Source organism: Entelurus aequoreus, linkage group LG15, assembly GCF_033978785.1.
Source record: "Entelurus aequoreus isolate RoL-2023_Sb linkage group LG15, RoL_Eaeq_v1.1, whole genome shotgun sequence".
In the NCBI taxonomy this organism is placed as follows: domain Eukaryota; kingdom Metazoa; phylum Chordata; class Actinopteri; order Syngnathiformes; family Syngnathidae; genus Entelurus; species Entelurus aequoreus.
In genome coordinates, this window is record NC_084745.1 from 47,196,954 (window position 1) to 47,221,578 (window position 24,625).

At 39.0% G+C, this 24,625-nt stretch overlaps 1 protein-coding gene across 2 annotated transcripts in view; it reads left to right on the forward strand.

Moving 5' to 3' along the window:
* The window catches only part of dlgap1b (discs, large (Drosophila) homolog-associated protein 1b), a 344,091-nt gene that overhangs the window by 161,577 nt on the left and 157,889 nt on the right, over positions 1–24,625 (forward strand). For both annotated transcript variants that reach the window (XM_062021651.1, XM_062021652.1), the window contains exon 3: positions 17,091–18,160. In XM_062021651.1, the coding sequence (XP_061877635.1) occupies positions 17,120–18,160 (1,041 nt within the window). In that variant the 5' untranslated portion in view covers positions 17,091–17,119. The remainder of the gene's footprint in view (positions 1–17,090; positions 18,161–24,625) is intronic.

Genomic DNA, 24,625 nt, shown 5'->3' on the forward strand with positions numbered 1-24,625 from the left:
ATTCTATGTGTCATACTTGATCATTTCGCGATATTGCCATATTTTTGCTGAAAGGATTTAGTAGAGAAAATCGACGATAAAGTTCGCAACTTTTGCTCGCTGATAAAAAAAAAAGCCTTGCCTGTACCGGAAGTAGCGTGACGTCACAGGAGCTAGGATTCCTCACAATTCCCCGTTGTTTACAATGGAGCGAGAGAGATTCGGACCGAGAAAGTGATGATTACCCCATTAATTTGAGCGAGGATGAAAGATTCGTAGATGAGGAACGTTACAGTGAAGGACTAGAGAGGCAGTGCAGGACGTATCTTTTTTTGCTCTGACCGTAACTTAGGTACAAGCTGGCTCATTGGATTCCACACTCTCCTTTTTCTATTGTAGATCACAGATTTGTATTTTAAACCACCTCGGATACTATATCCTCTTGAAAATGAGAGTCGAGAACGCGAAATGGACATTCAGTGCCTTTTATCTCCACGACAATACATCGGCGAAATGCTTTAGCTACGAGCTAACGTGATAGCATCGTGCTTTAACTGCATATAGAAACAAAAGAAATAAACCCCTGACTGGAAGGATAGATAGAAAATCAACAATACTATTAAACCGTGGACATGTAAATACACGGTTAATGCTTTCCAGGCTGGCGAAGGTTAACAATGCTGTGCTAACGACGCCATGGAAGCTAACTTAGCAACCGGACTGCACAGAGCTATGCTAAAAACATTAGCTCTCCACCTACGTCAGCCAGCCCTCATTTGCTCATCAACACCCGTGCTCACCTGCGTTCCAGCGATCGGCAGAAGGACGAAGGACTTCACCCGATGCGTTTGGCGGCCCGGAGACGTAGGAAGTCAAGGTGAGGTCGGCGGCTAGCGCGGCTAGCGCTCCAACAAAGTCCTCCTGGTTGTGTTGCTGTAGTCCGCTGCTAATACACTGATCCCACCTACAACTGTCTTCTCTGCAGCCTTCATTGTTCATTAAAAAAATTGCAAAAGATGTCCAGAATACTGTGGAATTATGAAATGAAAACAGAGCTTTTTGTATAGGATTCTACGGGGTACCATAACTTCCGTTACTCGGACTTCGTCACGCGCATACGTCATCATACCGCGATGTTTCAGCCGGATATTTCCCGGGAAGTTTTAAATGTCACTTTATAAGTTAACCCGGCCGTATTGGCATGTGTTGCAATGTTAAGATTTCATCATTGATATATAAACTATCAGACTGCGTGGTCGGTAGTAGTGGCTTTCAGTAGGCCTTTAAATACCTTCAATGACGGTGGAAAGACTATTGGAAGGTTAATCAAACTTAATTGCAAAGTAAACAAATCGGCTTTCACTCTGCACTGTCAATAAATTCATTTTTCTGTCCTCGCTAGTCGTTTCCGGCGTGTGCAGCTCGACATAATAGTTAACAGAATAAAGAAGCTCCAGAAGTTTTGTTGATGATTGATGTTGCGTCTTTTGAGTTATTTTCCTTCCTCAGTTGTTTTCCTTACACCTCTTCCTTCATTTAGGTGTGTTAGACTGAAAATATAAACATTACAAAAGTACAACGTCCATTGTGTATCTTACATAAATATTGTCCATTGTGTTTTTTATATAAATAAAATAGAAGGTTTCGTGTTAATACATTCGCACAATAAACTACATAAATATTGCACACATGTGGCTCAACGCAATTAAAACCTAAGGCAGGGGTCGGCAACCCAAAATGTTGAAAGAGCCATATTGGATCGAAAATACAAAAAAGAAATCTGTCTGGAGCCGGAAAAAATTTAAAGCCTTATGTAAGTGTTATAATGAAGGCGACACATGATGTACTGTAAGTGTCTACAGTATATTAGCTATATTGGCCTACTATCAAAGGCTGACACCATTTTTTGTTGACAGAAATGTTGTATTTTAATTTTACGCATTTTTGCAACACTTGAAATTTAATGGTAACACGGAGGCTTCTCACAGGATGAGATAATTTCTGGAAATTACTCAGAATGGCCATAGGTATTGATGTGTGCAGTGTTTCCCATAAACTGCCAAGATACCTGTGGCGGTGGGGGCGAGGCTATGGCCGTGGTCACAATGACATCATCGAGTAATTTGCATAATTTACTACAATGATACACATTTCTCTAAAAAGGCTCAAAAAATGTATACTTACTAATTAATAATAACAGTTTTGTTTTAAACGTCCATCCATCCATCCATCCATCCATTTTACAATATAATTACAACACTTTATGTACATATTTATATACAGATTTGAACAATAAGTTATTCACTGAAATATATTAATATTAATTGTGGTTCTTACAAAAAATATATCTTATAAAATATAAAAGCTAAAATGTCTCTTAAAGCTCTGCCCCTTTAATTAGTGCATACTAAATAATTTTACTTTAGCCTACTACTACAACCATATTATTTACCAGCAACATAAAGTGAAACAGAGGCAGAGGTGTCCTGCCACAGTCAGTAACAAATAAACAGAAAACAGTAGTGGTCAAATACAAACAAGGCAACAAGAGAAGTATCCTACACTTCTCTTTTGTAAAGTAAATTTTTTTTAATTTTTTTTTATTTGTGGCGGACGTAATTCTTTCGTGGCGGGCCGCCACAAATAAATGAATGTGTGGGAAACACTGTGTGTGTGTCCAAGTTTAAGGAAACGGCAGGCTGTCTTCTTCTAATGGAATTATTACAATCTTTGCAAGCTGGGTAACATTTGCTGTGGTCTGGAACAACATGGCACACAAACAGCTATTAGAAATGCAGCCAATATTACGTACATATAATGTGTCATGAAACATGCAAATATGAATTATATACACAGAGGACATAAGTAAAGGACATTAAATGAGCTCAAATATACCTACAAATGAGGCATAATGGTGCAATATGTACATACAGCTTGCCTATTTAGCATGTTAGCATAGATTAGCTTGCTGTCATGCATTGGCCAAATATGCCTGATTAGCACTCCAACAAGTCAATAGCATCAACAAAGCTCACCTTTGTGCATTCATGCACAGCATAAAAAGTTTGGTGGACAAAATGAGACACAGAAGAAGTGGCATAAAACACGTCTTTCTGTGGCAGCATCGGAGAAAGTTGTACATGTGAACAAACTACGGTGAGTTCAAGGATCGCTGAAATTAGTGGGACAAAACGGCGCTCGTCCAATACTCTCATCAGTGAAATATGTTTAATATTTAATATACAGTAGGATTTGGAACAGTTAGGAAGGTTTGTGTCATGTTTGTTCTCCTACAGAAACCATAGTAAAACAAAAATTATGTTTGTTTTTTTTTCATCTTTTTCCATTTTCACACATCTTTGAAAAAGCTTCTGGGAGCCACTAGGGCGGCGCTAAAGGCACTAGAGCCGTGGGTTGCTGAACCCCGACCTAAGGTATAGCTTTATCGCCCTCTACAAAAAGACATCACAAAGTCAGCAATTTCTATACATTCATACTTTTTTGTCTAGGCACTGATAGAAATCAGATTTTTGCGATATATTTAGATTTTTTTCAAAATGCCATTTTCTTCCCTTCACCCCATTGTGGCTTCATTGTGACACATGCTTCACTGTTGCCCCCTGCAGGGTGGCGGGAGTGCTGCATACATAAACAACCCTATTTTAAATGGTTTCACCAAGCCTATTTGGGTGATGTTAGGCGGGCCGAATTAAAAGCTTTGGCGGGCCGGACGTGGCCCGCGGGCCGCCAGTTGGTAACCGGCCAAAGGTTGGTGTTTTGTAGTTAGGGTTGTGTAGCATTTAGAGTATTTTATGTATTGTAATATATCAATGTAACACAGGTGTAAGAATGATTGAACTTGTTGCACACTAAAAAATGCTGGTTTATTTTGGTAACCCAATTTATGGGTTGCTTGAGTTAAATTTTGGAGTTATTTTTATAAAGAGCAACCCATTTTCTGGGTTATAGGGGTATTATTTAACAACATTTTGGGGTTTTCAAAACTATGCCCCATTTTTGGGGTTGTTACTCAATGAGTAACCCATTTTTGGGTAAGAGGCTTTTTTATTAAAAAGTTACTTTTATTCCTGAAGGTGATTTTATTATGGATTAATTTCATTAACATTATTTACAATCACACATTTTATGTACATGAAATGCGCCCTTTACCTTTTAAAGGCCTACTGAAACGAGATTTTCTTATTTAAACGGGGATAGCAGGTCCATTCTATGTGTCATACTTGATCATTTCGCGATATTGCCATATTTTTGCTGAAAGGATTTAGTAGAGAACATCGACGATAAAGTTCACAACTTTTGGTCGCTGATAAAAAAGCCTTGCCTGTACCGGAAGTAGCGTGACGTCACAGGTTGTGGAGCTCCTCACATCTGCACATTGTTTACAATCATGGCCACAAGCAGCGAGAGCGATTCAGACCGAGAAAGCGACGATTTCCCCATTAATTTGAGCGAGGATGAAAGATTTGTGGATGAGGAAAGTGAGAGTGAAGGACTAGAGGGCAGTGGAAGCGATTCAGATAGGGAAGATGCTGTGAGAGGCGGGTGGCACCTGATATTCAGCTGGGAATGACTAAAACAGTAAATAAACACAAGACATATATATACTCTATTAGCCACAACACAACCAGGCTTATATTTAATATGCCACAAATTAATCCCGCATAACAAACACCTCCCCCCTCCCGTCCATATAACCCGCCAATACAAATCAAACACCTGCACAACACACTCAATCCCACAGCCCAAAGTACCGTTCACCTCCGCAAAGTTCATACAGCACATATATTTCCCCAAAGTTACGTATGTGACATGCACATAGCGGCACGCACGTACGGGCAAGCGATCAAATGTTTGGAAGCCGCAGCTGCGTACTCACAGTACCGCGTATCCAACTCAAAGTCCTCCTGGTAAGAGTCTCTGTTCTCCCAGTTCTCCACAGGCCAATGGTAAAGCTTGACTGTCATCGTTCGGGAATATAAACAATGAAACACCGGCTACGACGTAGCCGCTACGTGTTTGTGTTGCTGCAGCCGGCCGCTAATACACCGCTTCCCACCTACAGCTTTCTTCTTTGCTATCTCCATTTTTCATTAAACAAATTGCAAAAGATTCACCAACACAGATGTCCAGAATACTGTGGAATTTTGCGATGAAAACAGACGACTTAATAGCTGGCCACAATGCTGTCCCAAAATGTCCGCTACAATCCGTGACGTCACGCGCAAACGTCATCATACCGAGACGTTTTCAGCAGGATATTTCGTGGGAAATTTAAAATTGCACTTTACTAATCTAACCTGGTCGTATTGGCATGTGTTGCAATGTTAAGATTTCATCATTGATATATAAACTATCAGACTGCGTGGTCGGTAGTAGTGGCTTTCAGTAGGCCTTTAAAGAGTTACTAAATATTTGAGCATGCTTTATAGGACTACTATGACCAATCAAAAAGAATGGGAGCAAGTTGGGGCTGTAACAAATAACTGATAAAATTGTTTATCGGATTATGAAAAAAGCTTCGATTTATGTTGTGATGCATCAAATAACCGTTTAAATCGTCCACACGGACACGCTGAATACTTTTTTAAACTCTTCACCCTGCGTTTTCGTGTGAACAAGAGGCCAAAATGTATAGAAAAGTATGAGTTTTTAAAGTGTCCATGTTCATTTGGACATGGCCCTAGTTCTTCAGTCTGATTACTGTTTACGGACTTGAATTTTGGTACGCGACCCTAGTTGTAGTCTAGGGGCCGTACTTATCAAGCTTCTTAGAGTGCCATTTTACACTTAAGTCCTGAGAATTTGCGAAATTTGGTCCTACTCTCAAACTTAAGAATAAAAGCTTTTTATCAACGTTCTTAAGTCTAAGAATCACTCCTACTCTCCACGATATTTAAGAGACCTTCAGAGGTGTCTTAAGTGGTTAGGAGTTGCCAGCAGGGGATGGCACTGAGGCGAGAGAGACGTGCGCGAACGTTCAGGGAACGGAACAATGTTGTTGTTTTTTTTATGACGAGCAGCTGATCAAACGGTATCGTTTAGACAGAGCGGATATTATTTTTGTCACAGATTTAATACTTTTCGATTCCTTGTTGATTTCTGCATGTGTCTGCAGTGGGCTAGTATATATAGAGCCACCCACACCAGTTTCAAATTAGTTGCCTAATTAATGAATTGGAAAGAAAATGTTATGACAGTAGCGTATGTGTGTGGCCGTGAGGTGAGTGACGTCAGTGAGTGTGTGGGCGATAGAAGAGAGGGAGCGGTAGCGTGAGTGCCGGCGGGGACTAGTTTGTTTTGTATTATTTTGTAGTTTATTGTCAAAATATACACTCCCATTGTCCACTTAAATATTTCCAAGATATTTCTTTATTCTTAGACAACGGATTCCCTTCCGTGATTGGTCATTTCTATGGACACAGAAATGACGTCACCTAAAATTGCGTTTACGGCACATAGTAATGTCGTAATTCAGCTCTGAGTGTGACACTTAAGATTCAGTCCTACACTTCGCTGAAAGTGTGAGTAAGACGCTTGATAACTAACTTTTAAGTGCAGCTTTCAGCCAAGAATGTATTTACTCTTAAGTCAACTCTTAGCAGACTTCTTAGGAGTCATTCTAAGAAGCTTGATAAGTACGGCCCCAGATTGTTTGAGTCGGCAGGTAGGTTCCAAACTTGGTCAGTGGTCTATCAGAGTCTAATAATGAGCTACCGATAGCTACTTATTTTTTCAGTTCGGTTACTATTGTTTACGTCGGCAGCCGTGCCGTTATGTAATTGAGTTTTGGTGCAAGTGACTAGTTGTAGTCCAGATGTGTAGAGGCCAGACTAGGCCAGTAATCCATCAGTCGATTAGAGTCTAAAAATGAGGCACAGATAGCAACTTGGTTTTTCGGTCTGGTTACTACATTTTATTTTGGCAACAGTGCTGTTATCAACCCGAGTTCCGTTATGCGTCCCTAGTTGTAGTCCAAATGGTTATAGCCGGTAGGTAGAGGCCAAAGTTGGTCAGTGATCTATCGGTCTATCAGAGTCTAATAATGAGGTACATATAGCTACTTATTTTTTCAGTTTGGTTACTATTGTTTACGTCGGCAGCAGTGCCGTTATGTAATTGAGTTTTGGTACAAGTGCCTAGTTGTAGTCCAGATGTGTAGAGGCTTGACTAGGCCAGTAATCCATCAGTTGATTAGAGTCTAAAAATGAGGCACAAATAGCAACTTGGTTTTTCGGTCTGGTTACTACATTTTATGTTGGCAACAGTGCTGTTATCAAACCGAGTTTTGTTATGCGTCCCTAGTTGTAGTCCAAATGGTAGAGGCCAAAGTTGGTCAGTGATCTATCTGGCTATCAGAGTCTAATAATGAGGTACCGATAGCTACTCATTTTTTCAGTTTGGTTACTATTGTTTACGTCGGCAGCAGTGCCGTTATGTAATTGAGTTTTGGTACAAGTGCCTAGTTGTAGTCCAGATGTGTAGAGGCTTGACTAGGCCAGTAATCCATCAGTCGATTAGAGTCTAAAAATGAGGCACAGATAACAACTTGGTTTTTCGGTCTGGTTACTACAGTTTTTGCCGGCAGCAGTGCTGTTATCAAACCGAGTTCTGTTATGCGTCCCTAGTTGTAGTCCAGATGGTTTGAGCCTGCGGGCAGAGACCTAAGTTGGTAAGTGATCTATCGGTCTATCAGAGTCTAAAAATGAGGCACCGATAGCTACTTATTTTTTCAGTTTGGTTACTATTGTTTACGTCGGCAGGGGTGCCGTTACATAATTGAGTTTTGGTACACGTGCCTAGTTGTAGTCCAGACGGTTTGAGCCGGCGGGTAGAGGCCAGACTAGGCCAGTAATCCGTCACTCTATTAGAGCAGTGGTCCCCAACCACCGGGCCGCGGACCGGTACCGGGCCGCACAAGAAAAAAAAAGAAAAAAAATTGTATTAAATTTTTTTTTTTATAAATAAATATGAAATCATTTATGAAATCAACATAAAAAAAACACAATATATACATTATATATCAATATAGATCAATACAGTCTGCAGGGATACAGTCCGTAAGCACACATGATTGTATTTATGTAAAAAAAATAAAAATAATTTTAAAAAAAAAATGTTTCTTTTTTTTATGAAATCAACATAAAAAACACAATATATACATTATATATCAATATAGATCAATACCGTCTGCAGGGATACAGTCCGTAAGCACACATGATTGTATTTATTTATGTCAAAAAAAAAAACAAAAACAAAAATTTCTTTTTTTTAATGAAATCAACATAAAAAACACAATATATACATTATATATCAATATAGATCAATACAGTCTGCAGGGATACAGTCCGTAAGCACACATGATTGTATTTATTTATGTAAACAAATAAATAAATAAATTCTTTTTTTTTATGAAATCAACATAAAAAACACAATATATACATTATATATCAATATAGATCAATACAGTCTGCAGGGATACAGTCCGTAAGCACACATGATTGTATTTATTTATGTAAAAAAATAAAAATACAAATTCTTTTTTTTTATGAAATCAACATAAAAAACACAATATATACATTATATATCAATATAGATCAATACAGTCTGCAGGGATACAGTCCGTAAGCACACATGATTGTATTTATTTATGTAAAAAAAAAAAAAATTCTTTTTTTTATGAAATCAACATAAAAAACACAATATATACATTATATATCAATATAGATCAATACAGTCTGCAGGGATACAGTCCGTAAGCACACATGATTGTATTTATTTATGTAAAAAAATAAAAAATACAAATAAAAATTCTTTTTTTTTATGAAATCAACATAAAAAACACAATATATACATTATATATCAATATAGATCAATACAGTCTGCAGGGATACAGTCCGTAAGCACACATGATTGTATTTATTTATGTAAAAAAAAAAAAAATTCTTTTTTTTTATGAAATCAACATAAAAAACACAATATATACATTATATATTAATATAGATCAATACAGTCTGCAGGGATACAGTCCGTAAGCACACATGATTGTATTTATTTATGTAAAAAAAAAAAAAAAATTTTTTTTTTTTTAAATACACCCCCCCTCCCCACCGGTCCGTGGGACAAATTTTCAAGCGTTGACCGGTCCGCAGCTACAAAAAGGTTGGGGACCACTGTATTAGAGTATAATAATGAGGCACAGATAGCTACTTATTTTTTCAGTTTGGTTAATATGGTTTAAGTCGGTAACAGTGCCGTTACGTCATTTAGTTTTGGTACACATGCCTAGTTGTAGTCCAAATGGTTATAGCCGGCAGGTGAGGCCAAACATGGTCAGTAATCCATCCCTCTATTGGAGTCTATTAATGACGTACAGATAGCAACTTGGTTTTTCCGTCTGGTTACTACAGTTTACGTCGGCAGTAGTGCTGTTATAAAACCGAGTTCCGGTATGCGTCACCGGTCTATCAGAGTCTAATAATGACACACCGATAGCTGCTTAGTTTTGTTGTCATGTCACGACTGTTTACCACAGCAGCGGCGCCATTAGGGAACCCAGTTTTGGTACGCGTGCCTGGTTGTAGTCCAGATGATTTGAGCCGACTGGTCGAGAACAAACCAGGTCAGTTGGCTACCAGTCTATCAGAGTCTAATAGCAAGGCACAGCTGTCTGTTTGGGTTTTTGTCACCTCTGTTTGACAACCACGACACAAGCAGCAGGTCCTCTTCTTCTGCTTGATGAACTTTACCAGGCAGCAGCAGTATATCAATCCTGTGTGTGTGTGTGTGTGTGTGTGTGTTCTTGTATTTCTACCCTTCTTGAGACATCAACAAGGAAGAGTACCTTCCATATGAGGAGGTGTGAACAAGTGCTGACATAAATCATGGTCCCAATAGGGAAAACCATTGCATCTAATAGAGAATGTCTCATTTGCACCCCTGGTGGTGAAATCTATCAAAATGAGGGTGGTCCCAAAAAAGGAGGGATTTTTCAAATTGACTGTGTGTCGGTTTTAAAAGTGCTCCCCCTCCGGTCAACATATGAAATAACAAGTGTGTGTAAGAAATTGAAATGCGCAACCTTTGGCCAAAATTAATTAAAATATGTATATAGAGACATACTGTAATAACTTGAAGTACATGATGAAAATTAAAAACTAATTACAAAGAAAAAAATAAAACATTTAACTAAAAGCAGTCTTTTTCTCACAATGTTTCGACTTTTTTCTTATAACATTGGGAACAATATCTCATATTCTTTCTGTAATATTGCAATATTTTCTCGCAAAATTATCACTTTTTTTTATGTAAAATTATTACTTTTTAATGAAAGATGTTGACATTTGTCATATAACATTCTGACTTTTCACAATATTGCCCATTTTTTTTGTTGTTCTTGTAAAACACTGACATTTTTTGAGTGAAATGATGAGTTTTGTCATAATTTTTGCCGAGCAAAATTCTGATTATTATTATAATATTGCCAAAATTTGAAAGTGTTCTTATAAAAATGTGACTTTTGTCGAATAAAAATGACGACCCTTTTCATAAAATCGCCAACATTTTAAGCTTTTCTTGTAAAATTGCGACTGTTATTGAGTAAAATTCCAACTTTTATCATAATATTGCACAAATGCTTAGTTTTTCTTGTACAATTTTGACTTGCTTTGAGTAAAATGATGACTTTCATTATAATAAGGCCAAAATTAAAAGTTTTTCTTGTAAAATTCCAACTCATTTTTCACAACAACCTTTTTTATATTTGCATAGTATGTATATATTATTCATGTTGTAAATACAAATCTTTATATATCTAGAAAGGGTGGTCCTAAAGAGGTAGGCATTTTTCTCAGGTCTCAAGAAGGTAAGAAACACAAGAGTATGTGTGTGTGTGTGTGTGTGTGTGTGTGTGTGTGTGTGTGTGTGTGTCTGTGTGTGTGTGTGTGTGTGTGTGTGTGTGTGTGTGTGTGTGTGTGTGTGTGTGTGTGTGTGTGTTCTTGTATTTCTACCCTTCTTGAGACATCAACAAGGAAAAGTACCTTCCATATGAGGAGGTGTGAACAAGTGCTGACATAAATCATGGTCCCAATACGGAAAACCATTGCATCTAATAGAGAATGTCTCATGTGCACCCCTGGTGGTGAAATCTATCAAAATGAGGGTGGTCCCAAAAAAGGAGGGATTTTTCAAATTGACTGTGTGTCGGTTTTAAAAGTGCTCCCCCTCTGGTCAACATATGTGTAACAAGTGTGTGTAAGAAATTGAAATGCGCAACCTTTGGCCAAAATTAATTAAAATATGTATATAGAGACATACTGTAATAACTTGAAGTACATGATGAAAATTAAAAACTAATTACAAAGAAAAAAATAAAACTTTTAACTAAAAGCAGTCTTTTTCTCACAATGTTTCGACTTTTTTCTTATAAAATTGGGAACAATATCTCATATTCTTTCTGTAATCTTGCAATATTTTCTCGCAAAATTATCACTTTTTTTATGTAAAATTATTACTTTTAATGAAAGATGTTGACATTTGTCATATAACATTCTGACTTTTCACAATATTGCCCATTTTTTTTGTTGTTCTTGTAAAACACTGACATTTTTTGAGGGAAATGATGAGTTTTGTCATAATTTTGCCGAGCAAAATTCTGATTATTATTATAATATTGCCAAAATTTGAAAGTGTTCTTATAAAAATGGGACTTTTGTCGAATAGAAATGACGACCCTTTTCATAAAATTGCCAACATTTTAAGCTTTTCTTGTAAAATTGCGACTGTTATTGAGTAAAATTCCAACTTTTATCATAATATTGCACAAATGCTTAGTTTTTCTTGTACAATTTGGACTTGCTTTGAGTAAAATGATGACTTTCATTATAATACGGCCAAAATTCAAAGTTTTTCTTGTAAAATTCCAACTCATTTTTCACAACAAGCTTTTTTATATTTGCATAGTATGTATATATTATTCATGTTGTAAATACAAATCTTTATATATCTAGAAAGGGTGGTCCTAAAGAGGTAGGCATTTTTCTCAGGTCTCAAGAAGGTAAGACACACAAGAGTGTGTGTGTGCGTGTCCAGCAGGCATAACGCCAGCGTGACCCACCTTTAGCTTTTCAGCTTTAGCGTGGACAGCTGTGCCGCAAACGCGCCGCAATGCATCACAACTAGGGTCTTTTATTTGGGTCACATTCTCCGCTCCAGTGGCCAGCAGAGGAGATCTGCCATGAATACCTTCAGCTGGACGCGCTCCACCCTGGAAGTGTGGCGTTAATGGGCTGTATGAGATTAACGCGCCGGCTTAATTCTTCCCTTCCCCAAGTGATTTAATCCGACGGTTTAGCATCGCGGCAAAATTACGTTGATCATTGGATCTTTTTAATTGATTTTTTTTTTTTTGGGGTCAAATTCAGCCCAAATATGAATCAAGTCCTCATAAACATGCCATTTGTGAGAAAAACAGACATCATGTTTAACAGCGCCGCTCTGTCTCAGTCCTCAGCAGTTTTGCAGCTATTACAGCTTCAACTCTTCTGGGAAGGGCTGTCCACAAGGTTGCGGAGTGTGTTTATAGGAATTTTTCCACCATTCTTCCAAAAGCGCATTGGTGAGGTCTCACTCGAAGGCCTGGCTCTCGGTCTCCGTTCTAATTCATCCCAAAGGTGTTCTATCGGGTCCAGGTCAGGACTCTGTGCAAGCCAGTCAAGTTAATCCACACCATGTCTTTATGGACCTTGCTTTGTGCACAGTCATGTCGGAAGAGGAATGGGCCCGCTCCAAACTGTTCCCACAAGGTTGGGAGCATGGAATTGTCCAAAATGTTTTGGTATCCTGGAGCATTCAAAGTTCCTTTCACTGGAATTAATGGGCCAAGCTCAACTCCTGAAAAATAACCCCACACCATAATTCCTCCTCCACCAAATTTCACACTTGGCCCAATGCAGTCCGAAATGTAGCGTTCTCCTGGCAACCTCCAAATCCAGACTCGTCCATCAGATTGCCAGATGGAAAAGCGTGATTCATCACTCCAGAGAAGTGCTTTACACCACTGCATCCCACCTTGCATTGGACTTGGTGATGTATGGCTTAGATGCAGCTGCTCGGCCATGGAAACCCATCCCATGAAGCTCTCTGCGTACTGTACGTGGGCTAATTGGAAGGTCACAAGTGATTAGGAGACCTGATTCTGATCATTTGGATGGGTGGCCAAATACTTTTGGCAATATAGTGTATGTGTGCGTGTGTGTGTGTGTGTGTGTGTGTGTGTGTGTGTGTGTGTGTGTGTGTGTGTGTGTGTGTGTGTGTGTGTGTGTGTGTGTGTGTGTGTGTGTGTGTGTGTGTGTGTGCGTGTGCGTGTGTGCGTGTGTGCACTCGGAGCAGGTAAACTGAAATGAAGGCTTTTTTTCCCCAGCATGATTGACCTTTTCAGAAGATTGCACTGTATTTATTTTTCATAATGACTGAGTTCTCCTGAGTGCTGCGGTAGTCAAAATAGCCGGTTTCTAAGAAATCTAAGCCCAGGGGTGTCGAACGTGGCCCGCGAACAGGTCTGATTCCGGCCCGCAAGATGAGTTTGCTAATTGTGTGAATGCTCCAAAGCATTCACACATATGGTTTTCTACACCAAAATTAATGTATTTATTGTGTGAATGCTCCAAAGCGAATAGATGTTCCTCCATGCGGCCCCTGAGCTAAAATGTGTTTGACACCCCTGACTTAAGTCAACATGACCATCATCTTTGTAGTTAGAGTTCCGTGCCACGCTCGCGATTGGTTGACAGCGCGATGTGCACCCTGAACTCCATTGTAAAAATGTGTGTTTCTACATTTGTTGTTGGTTCTAATAAAGTTCATGATTCAATCTACCATGTTCACATTGGTTAAGTTTGTAGTTATGTCACCTTAATTTCCGCTATGGTTTTGTTTATATTATAATTTCAATATTTCAAGGATTATAAATGGATGTGTTGTGGCAGTAGCGGATGTCACCAATGCGGCGGTTTGAGGAACCTCCAATGGTAAACTGCAAATATGAGAATGCTGAACAGGAAGTGCTTAAAGTTTAATGGCTTTGTAAATACACTGAGGCAAAGTCTAAGTTCATTGTGTTCTTCGTGATGTTTTTGAAACTGCACCAATTTTTTTCGCAGAATTTTCAACTAACTTGAAGGGTTTTACCAAGAGGATTATTCCTAATGTGTTCATTTTCAGAATGTGCTTGTTCTCTTTTTGGCCAAAGTAAAACAAAGGAAAAAAATATGAAGTTGTCTTTATTTTTAAGTTATTATGCCATGATTTTACCAGTTCGGCCCGCGTGGGAATAGATTTTTCTCCATGCGGCCCCTGAGCTAAAATGTGTTTGACACCCCTGACTTAAGTCAACATGACTATCATCTTTGTAGTTAGAGTTCCGTGCCGCGCTCGTAATTGGTTGATAGCTCGATGTGCACCCTGAACTCCATTGTAAAGTTAAAGTTAAGTTAAAGTACCAATGATTGTCATACACACACTAGGGCTGGTGAAATTTGACCCACCCCCTTTTTCACCCCCTGGGAGGTGAGGGGAGCAGTGGGCAGCAGGGGTGCCGCGCCCGGGAATCATTTTTGGTGATTTAACCCCCAATTCCAACCCTTGATGCTGAGTGCCAAGCAGGGAGGTAATGGGTCCCAATTTAATAGTCTTTGGTATGACTCGGCCGGGGTTTGAACTCACAACCTACCCATCTCAGGGCGGACACTCTAACCACTAGGCCACTGAGTAGGTTGAAATAGAAATAGACGGTGCACTTACCCGTGAGGGAGGGGAACCTTAAATTTTTAATTTTTTTTTTTTTTTTTGTCATAAAGAAATACAATCGTGTGCTTACGGACTGTATACCTGCAGACTGTATTGATTTATATTGATATATAATGTATATATTGTGTTTTTCATGTTGATTTAATAAAAAAATAAAAACATATTTTTTTTTAAAAAACATTTTTAAATTTCTTGTGCGGTGGTTGGGGACCACTGCCCTAGAGCAGTGGTTCTCAAATGGGGGTACGCGTACCCCTGGGGGTACTTGAAGGTATGCCAAGGGGTACGTGAGATTTTTTTTTAAATATTCTAAAAATAGCAACAATTCAAAAATCCTTTATAAATATAAATAAAAACCTATCGTTTTTTTCTAAATAGTTCAAGAAAAATCACTACAAATGAGCAATATTTTGCACTGTTATACAATTTAATAAATCAGAAACTGATTACTTCTTTATCTCTTTTTTTTCAACCAAAAATGCTTTGCTCTGATTAGGGGGTACTTGAATAAAAAAAAAATTCACAGGGGGTACATCACTGAAAAAAGGTTGAGAACCACTGCCTTAGAGCGTAGGGGGAAACTGTAACTGAGTGTACAGCCCAATACGTCTCTCCTCATGAGCAAAATTCAACTCTGTCTCTGCTTGATTCCTTCTTCTTGTCTTGTGTAATAGATAGTTCGGTGTTTGAACCTGACAGTAATTTGTTGAGAGTTCCTACACTGTTGGTTTTGTTCTTTGAACAAGGTGATGTTCATGCACGGTTCATTTTGTGCACCAATAAAAAAACATATAACTTTTTCTTGAATTAAAAATATATGTATAATAATATTTTTCACTAAAGAAGGGTTCGGTGAATGCGCATTTGAAACTGGTGGGGTTCGGTACCTCCAACAAGGTTGAGAACCACTGTTCTAAGGGGAGAGGGGGGTCGTAAACAGCCGTTGCCCTCGGTCACAAAACAGTTCAAAGAAAAGATGCCTGGAGCTTGCGTCAGGTCCTGCTTCCTCTCCGCTTTGTAGATCTCGGGTCAAGACGAAATCTTCTTGTGGATTACAATAGAAGAAAGAAACCGACGCCTTCATGTCGCTTCCCATCGTACACAGTGGAGTTTTACAAGCCTTTTGCTTGGTAAGGTCAAAGACAGCTTTTGTCCTCTCGCAGGGCGAGCTGAACTCAATGTACAAACCCCGTTTCCATAGGAGTTGGGAAATTGTGTAAGATGTAAATATAAACGGAATACAATGATTTGCAAATCCTTTACAAAGACAAGATATTTGATGTTTAAACTCATAAACTTTATTTTTTTTTGCAAATAATAATTAACTTAGAATTTCATGGTGAACTCGTCAGACCACAGAACACTTTTCCACTTTGTATCAGTTCATCTTAGATGAGCTCAGGCCCAGCGAAGCCGACGGCGTTTCTGGGTGTTGTTGATAAACGGTTTTCGCCTTGCATAGGAGAGTTTTAACTTGCACTTACAGATGTAGCGACCAACTGTAGTTACTGACAGTGGGTTTCTGACGTGTTCCTGAGCCCAAGCGGCGATATCCTTTACACGCTGATGTCGCTTGTTGATGCAGTACAGCCTGAGGGATCCAAGGTCACTGGCTTAGCCGCTTACGTGCAGTGATTTCTCCAGATTCTCTGAACCCTTTGATGATATTACGGAGCGTAGATGGTGAAATCCCTAAATTCCTTGCAATAGCTGGTTGAGAAAGGTTTTTCTTAAACTGTTCAACAATTTGCTCATGCATTTGTTGACAAAGTGGTGACCCTCGCCCCGTCCTTGTTTGTGAATGACTGAGCATTTCATGGAATCTACTTTTATACCCAATCATGGCACCCACCTGTTCCCAATTTGCCTGTTCACCTGTGGGATGTTCCAAATAAGTGTTTGATGAGCATTCCTCAACTTTATCAGTATTTATTGCCACCTTTCCCAACTTCTTTGTCACGTGTTGCTGGCATCAAATTCTAAAGTTAATGATTATTTGCAAAAAAAAAAAAAAAGGTTTGTAAGTTTGAACATCAAATATGTTGTCTTTGTAGCATAGTCAACTGAATATGGGTTGAAAATGACTTGCAAATCATTGCATTCCGTTTATATTTACATCTAACACAATTTCCCAACTCATATGGAAACGGGGTTTGTAACACAGAAGTTGTGTGATAACTTCTATACTTCTATTCATGAATTGAAGATCTTTAACATTTGCTAGTAGATATTGATCGTCACATGCCCATCATGAGTGTCACACTAATATATGTTTGTTGTTTTCCTAGAGTGTGCGCAGACGTCCTGCAGCGTCACCATGACAATGAAGGGCCTGACCAGCAGCCACGGTCACCATCACACCGTCACCTGTGATCCCTCCTACGACTCCATGACCCTGGGTCACTCCAGTCGTCAGCCCTACTTCCTGAACCCGGGCGAGGCTCAGCCCGGTGAGCGCCCGTGCTACACCCAGCGCAGCTCCTTCCAGTCCGAATGCAGCGCCTACCCGGACCTGGCCAGCTGCACTTTCCCTCGCAGACATTACAGCTCCAACCATGAGCTAAAGGAGCAGTGTGGGGCTTTAGTGCCTTACACGGGGCCAGCAGGGGGCAGCAAAGGCAAGAACAACAACAACCGGGTGTCCTCCAACCTGCTGGAACACTTTGATCACCAAGCTCCCGTGCGGCGAGAAGGCTACCACACGCTGCAGTACAAGCGCACGGCGGTGGAACACCAGCGCAGTGACAGTCCGGGACGTATCCGCCACCTTGTTCACTCTGTCCAGAAGCTTTTCACCAAGTCCCACTCCCTGGAGGGGCCTTCAGGGTCCGGCACCACCGGGAGGATGAACGGTGGCAAAAACAGCCCGGATGACCCGCCTTCCTCGTCTGGAACCCTCAAACACAACAAGCGTAGCAAGAGCAAAGACCGAGCCAAGTCGGAGCCCAAGATGCATAGCGCCATCTCCGGCTACTGGAGCTCGGACGACACCCTGGACCGGGAGCTGTGCATGTACCACCATCACGGCACGGGGCAGCCGTCGGGGGTCATGACCATGGGACGACACCCGGACAAGTCGCAGTCGCAGTACTTCATGGAGTCCTACAACACCATCAGCTCGCACTCGCTGAAGACGTCGCGGAGCAACAACGACGTGAAATGCTCCACCTGCTCGGGGGCCGACAGGGGCGGGCACCCCCCGGTAGGCCCGCTGGACGGCCAAGTGCAACTCAAGAAGAGCTCGTGGTCTTCCACTCTGACGGTGAGCAGAGCAAGAGAGGTCTACCAGAAGGCCTCGGTCAAACTAGATAAAGCTCTAGTGAAAGCCGAGCAGGGACGCACCTGCCACTTCCTACAGGTAGGACGGCTACAGCAGCCCCACCCTTGCACGTCATGCACCATGCGGCTTTTGGGGGCGACCTGCTCCTCCTCCATGAGACATCGCCTCGTCTTTTTGTTTTCTTCTTCGGAACGGAGAAGCTTTTGTCGTCATGACGTCCTCATCAAACATGGTGTTTATTTGTGTCCATCTGCGTTAAAGTACCAGTAGAGCATACTTGCCAACCTTGAGACCTCCAATATCGGGAGGTGGGGGGTAGGGGGCTTGGTCGGGGGTTTGGTCGGGGGCGTGGTTGGGGGCTTGGTTATTTACAGCTACAATTCACCAACTCGAGTATTTCATATACCGTAATTTCCGGACTATAAGCCGCTACTTTTTCCCCTCGTTCTGGTCCCTGCGGCTTATACAAGGGTGCGGCTTATATACGGCCTGTTCTTCTCCGACACCGACGAAGAGGATTTCAGTGGTTTTAGTACGCAGGAGGAAGACGATGACACAATGATTAAAGACTGACTTTTCATATACCGGTAGGCTGGTTATTTTGATAACGTACAGGCGAGCACTTTGTATTACTTTGCACCGTTGTATTATTTGTACTCTGCACGAATGCTGTTCGCCATGTCAAAGATGTGAAAGTTTGATTGAATGATTGAAAGATTTATTGTTAATAAATGGGACGCTTTGCGTTCCCAAACAGTCATCTCTGTCCCGACAATCCCCTCCGTGGTAGCAGGAACCCCTATATGCTACGGTAATTACACGTCAAAACCCTGCGGCTTATAGTCGGGTGCGGCTTATATATGGAGCAATCTGTATTTTCCCCTAAATTTAGTTGGTGCGGCTTATAGTCAGGTGCGGCTTATAGTCCGGAAATTACGGTATATATTTCATATATATATATATATATGTATGAAATACTTGACTTTCAGTGAATTCTAGCTACATATATATATATATATATATATATCAGGGGTCACCAACCTTTTTGAAAGCAAGAGCTACTTCTTGGGTAGTGATTAATGCGAAGGGCTACCAGTTTGATACACACTTAAATAAATTGCCAGAAATAGCCAATTTGCTCAATTTACCTTTAACTCTATGTTATTATTAATAATTAATGATATTTACACTCAATTTGAACGGTTTAAAAGAGGCGAAAACACGAAAAAAATGACAATTACATTTTGAAACATAGTTTATCTTCAATTTTGACTCTTTAAAATTCAAAATTCAACCGAAAAAAAGAAGAAAAAAACTAGCTAATTTGAATCTTTTTGAAAAAATGAAAAAAAGAATTTATGGAACATCATTAGTAATTTTTCCTGATTAAGATTAATTTTAGAATTTTGATGACATGTTTTAAATAGGTTAAAATCCAATCTGCACTTTGTTAGAATATATAACAAATTGGACCAAGCTATATTTCTAACAAAGACAAATCATTATTTCTTCTATATTTTCCAGAACAAAATTTTTTAAATAAATTCAAAAGACTTGGAAATAAGATTTACATTTGATTCTACAGATTTTCTAGATTTGCCAGAATAATTTTTTTGAATTTTAATCATAATAAGTTTGAAGAAATATTTCACAAATATTCTTTGTCGAAAAAACAGAAGCTAAAATAAGAATGAAATTAAAATGTATTTATTATTCTTTACAATTAAAAAAAATAAATTTACTTGAACATTGATTTAAATTGTCAGGAAAGATGAGGAAGGAATCTAAAAGGTAAAAAGGTATATGTGTTTAAAAATCCTAAAATCATTTTTAAGGTTGTATTTTTTCTCTAAAATTGTCTTTCTGAAAGTTATAAGAAGCAAAGTAAAAAAATTAATGAATTTATCTAAAGAAGTGAAGATCAAGTCTTTAAAATATTTTCTTGGATTTTCAAATTCTATTTGAGTTTTGTCTCTCTTAGAATTAAAAATGTCGGGCAAAGTGAGACCAGCTTGCTAGTAAATAAATACAATTTAAAAAAATAGAGGCAGCTCACTGGTAAGTGCTGCTATTTGAGCTATTTTTACAACAGGCCAGCGGGCTACTCATCTGGTCCTTACGGGCTACCTGGTGCCCGCGGGCACCGCGTTGGTGACCCCTGATATATGTATTTATTTTATTTACATAGAGAAAAAAACCAAACTTGAATTTCAGTGTTCCGGTGGCTATCCATTAGATGGCAGTATTGTCCTGTTTAACTTCTCCGTTCATTGGGCAGGCAAGCTGTTTATATGAATATATTGTGGGAAAGCGGACGTGAGAGCAGGCTGTCCCCACTTAGGTCCGCATTGAGCTGGAGGGGGCGTGGCCTCCAGCTCCGGCTGAATACCGGGAGTTTGTCGGGAGAGGCGCTGAATACCGGGATTCTCCCGCTAAAAACGGGAGGGTTGGCAAGTATGCAGTAGAGTGGAAAAACAAGTTGACTCTATATTAAAGCTATTATCATATACACCAGGGGTCACCAACGCGGGCACCAGGTCGCCCGTAAGGACCAGATGAGTAGCCCGCTGGCCTGTTCTAAAAATAGCTCAAATAGCAGCACTTACCAGTGAGCTGCCTCTATTTTTAAATTTTATTTATTTACTAGTGTGAATGTCCTAACTGTCGTGCGAGTTCTCAGGACCATCCAGGGAAGACATTGTCGTGAGACGGTTTAGACTTCTTTATTATTTCAATCACAGAGTCTTTTGCGTGCTTTTCAGCAGCTGCCTTTTTTCCTCACGTGAGCACACGAATGGTTTCCTCCCGTCCGCCGTCTGCTTTTCAGCAGCACGTCGCCGTCGTTTGCGTGGCAGCAGAGGATGGGTTTTTTTTCCCGTCCGCCGTCTTTCTCCGTCTCCTCCCTTGATGTTCACGTCTCTCACCCTTTTATACGGTCGCTTTGCTCGACATTCTTAATTCTAAGAGAGACAAAACTCAAATAGAATTTGAAAATCCAAGAAAATATTTTAAAGACTTGGTCTTTACTTGTTTAAATAAATTCATTTATTTTATAACTTTGCTTCTTATAACTTTCAGAAAGACAATTTTAGAGAAAAAATACAACCTTAAAAGTGATTTTAGGATTTTTAAACACATATACCTTTTTACCTTTTAAATTCCTTCCTCTTCTTTCCTAACAATTTAAATCAATGTTCAAGTAATTTTTATTTTTTTATTGTAAAGAATAATAAATACATTTTAATTGAATTCTTCATTTTAGCTTCTGTTTTTTCTACGAAGAATATTTGTGAAATATTTCTTCGAACTTATTATGATTAAAATTCAAAAAAAATATTCTGGAAAATCTAGAAAATCTGTAGAATCAAATTTAAATAGTAAAAATGTCTTTAAAAAATTTTGTTCTGGAAAATCTAGAAGAAATAATGATTTGTCTTTGTTAGAAATATAGCTTGGTCCAATTTGTTATATATTCTAACAGAGTGCAGATTGGATTTTAACCTATTTAAAACATGTCATCAAAATTCTAAAATTAATCTTAATCAGGAAAAATTACTAATGATGCTCCATAAATTATTTTTTAAATTTTTTTAATTTTACATGAGTTATTATTTGTACAAACATGGTGCAAAGTAATTCATGATTTGTTAAAAAAATGTTAGTGGCTATCTAGTTAAAATGGAACATAGAAACTAGTAATTAATGAAAATGAGTAAAATTAACTGTTAAAGGTTAGTACTATTAGTTGACCAGCAGCACGCACAATCATGTGTGCTTACGGACTGTATCCCTTGCAGACTGTATTGATATATATTGATATATAATGTAGGAACCAGAATATTAATAACAGAAAGAAACAACCCTTTTGTGTGAATGAGTGTGAATGGGGGAGGGAGTTTTTTTGTGTTGGTGCACTAATTGTAAGTGTATCTTGTGTTTTTTATGTTAATTTAAAATAAACTAAAATAATAAAAAAACGATACAGATAATAAAAAAAACTATACCGATATTTTCCGATATTACATTTTAAAGCATTTATCTGCCGATAATATCGGCAGGCCGGTATTATCGGACATCTCTAATTATAATCGTAATATTTGAATGATGGTTAATGAATGTGTTGCGGCTGTTGCGGATGTCACCAATGCGGCGGCTTGAGGAAACACTCGGTTGCTTTTCCAAACGTTTTTGAATGAACTGCTAAACAGGAAGTGCTGAGACAACGTCTAAGTTCATTGCGTTCTCCATGGTGTTTTTGAAACTGCACCAATTTTTTTACCTCCGAATTTTCAACTAACTTTAAGTGTTTTGCCAAGAGGATTCATCGTAAAATGTGCATTTTCAGAATGTGCTTGTTCTATTTTCGGCCCAAGTAAGACAAAGAAAACAATTTTGAAGTGGTCTTTATTTTTAAATTATTATGCCATGATTTTACCAGTCCGGCCCGCGTTGGAATAGTTTTTTTCCCCCCATGCGGCCCCTGAGCTAAAATGAGATTGACACCCCTGGATTCGCTGATTCATGTACTGTGGAATTGTCATCAGTGGATAATATTAATCATAATTATTATAATTATCATTACTACGCTATTGTTAGTGCATCGCCTGTCTTCAAAACCTAAAGTAACACCTTCGTTTCAAACTGCATTCAAGGGTTCTTGAACGCATTACAATTTTGTGCTAGAAGATGCAAAAGGGAAAATTAAACATCATTTTGTCCGACATTCAAAAACTGGTTTAATGGATACAATGAAACACAAATAAGTACCGTATTTTTCGGAGTATAAGTCGCACCGGCCGAAAATGCACAATAAAGAAGGAAAAAAACATATATAAGTCGCACTGGAGTATAAGTCGCATTTTTGGGGGGAATGTATTTGATAAAAGCCAACACCAAGAATAGACATTTGAAAGGCAATTTAAAATGTCTAAAGAATAGTGAACAACAGGCTGAATAAGTGTACGTTATATGAGGCATAAATAACCAACTGAGAACGTGCCTGGTATGTTAACGTAACATATTATGGTAAGAGTCATTCAAATAACTATAACATATAGAACATGCTATACGTTTACCAAACAATCTGTCACTCCTAATCGCTAAATCCCATGAAATCTTATACGTCTAGTCTCTTACGTGAATGAGATAAATAATATTATTTGATATTTTACGCTAATGTGTTAATAATTTCACACATAAGTCGCTCCTGAGTATAAGTCGCACCCCTCGGCCAAACTATGAAAAAAACTGTGACTTATAGTACGAAAAATACGGTATATAAAGCCTGTTTCTCCACTCTCCTGCTACTTTAATTGAATCCCATGTTGGCATGCGGATGTTTGCATCATGTTTCACACCAGTTATGCACCGCAAACACTCCGACGCTTGACAGCTTGTGTTCAACATAACCTGTTTTGTTTTTTTTCCAGCAATGCCGATGTCTTTATGACAAACTATGACATAGTTTTCACCCTAACGCTTCGACAAAGATGTGGTTTCTCTCCCGTCAAACAGGTCGCGGTCCTAACCAAGACAATGTCCCCCCCCCCCCCCCTCCCCCCCCTGTGTTTATCAAAGTCTGCAGCAGCAGCAGCATCTCCCTCTCACATCAAAACGGTCGTACATGCAGCAAGATGAAGCCATCTTATCTCACATCTGCGCTGCCGAAGATGAAAGTCTTAGTGAGCTCTCCGTGAGAGAAGCAGCCTGTGCAAGGGGGGTGAGCCCTCTTAAAGAAAAAGAGCAAATCCAGGCCGCAGAGTACGATAAAAGGAGGTAGAAGTTGCAAAACAGAACAGGAGCTAAAAAAAGGGTGCGAGGGAACGTCTTAAGAGCAAAGGGGGGGCGGGGGGGGGGGGAGTGCATCAGGGGAAGGGGTGTCGGTGTAGCGCGGCAACATTTCTCTCAAACCAAAAGAGCCATTAAGCAATCCCTCCAGGATTTTGCAGGTTTTTTTTTGTGATTGCATACAGTGTCTGATTTTGTGGCAGCTTTTTAAAAGAAGTTGCATAAAAGGTATCGATGTTTTGAGGCTTTTTTTTTGCCCCCCCCCCCATATAGTGTATGTCAGGGGTCACCAACCTTTTTGAAAGCAAGAGCTACTTCTTGGGTACTGATTAATGCGAAGGGCTACCAGTTTGATACACACTTAAATAAATTGCCAGAAATAGCCAATTTGCTCAATTTACCTTTAACTCTATGTTATTATTAATAATTAATGATATTTACACTCAATTGAACGGTTTAAAAGAGGAGAAAACACACACAAAAAAATGACAATTACATTTTGAAACATAGTTTATCTTCAATTTCGACTCTTTAAAATTCAAAATTCAACCGAAAAAATGAAGAGAAAAACTATCTAATTCGAATCTTTTGGAAAAAAAAAAAAAAAAATGATTAGTAATTTTTCCTGATTAAGATTTTAGAATTGTGATGACATGTTTTAAATAGGTTAAAATCCAATCTGCACTTTGTTAGAATATATAACAAATTGGACGATGCTATATTTCTAACAAAGACAAATCATTATTTCTTCTAGAT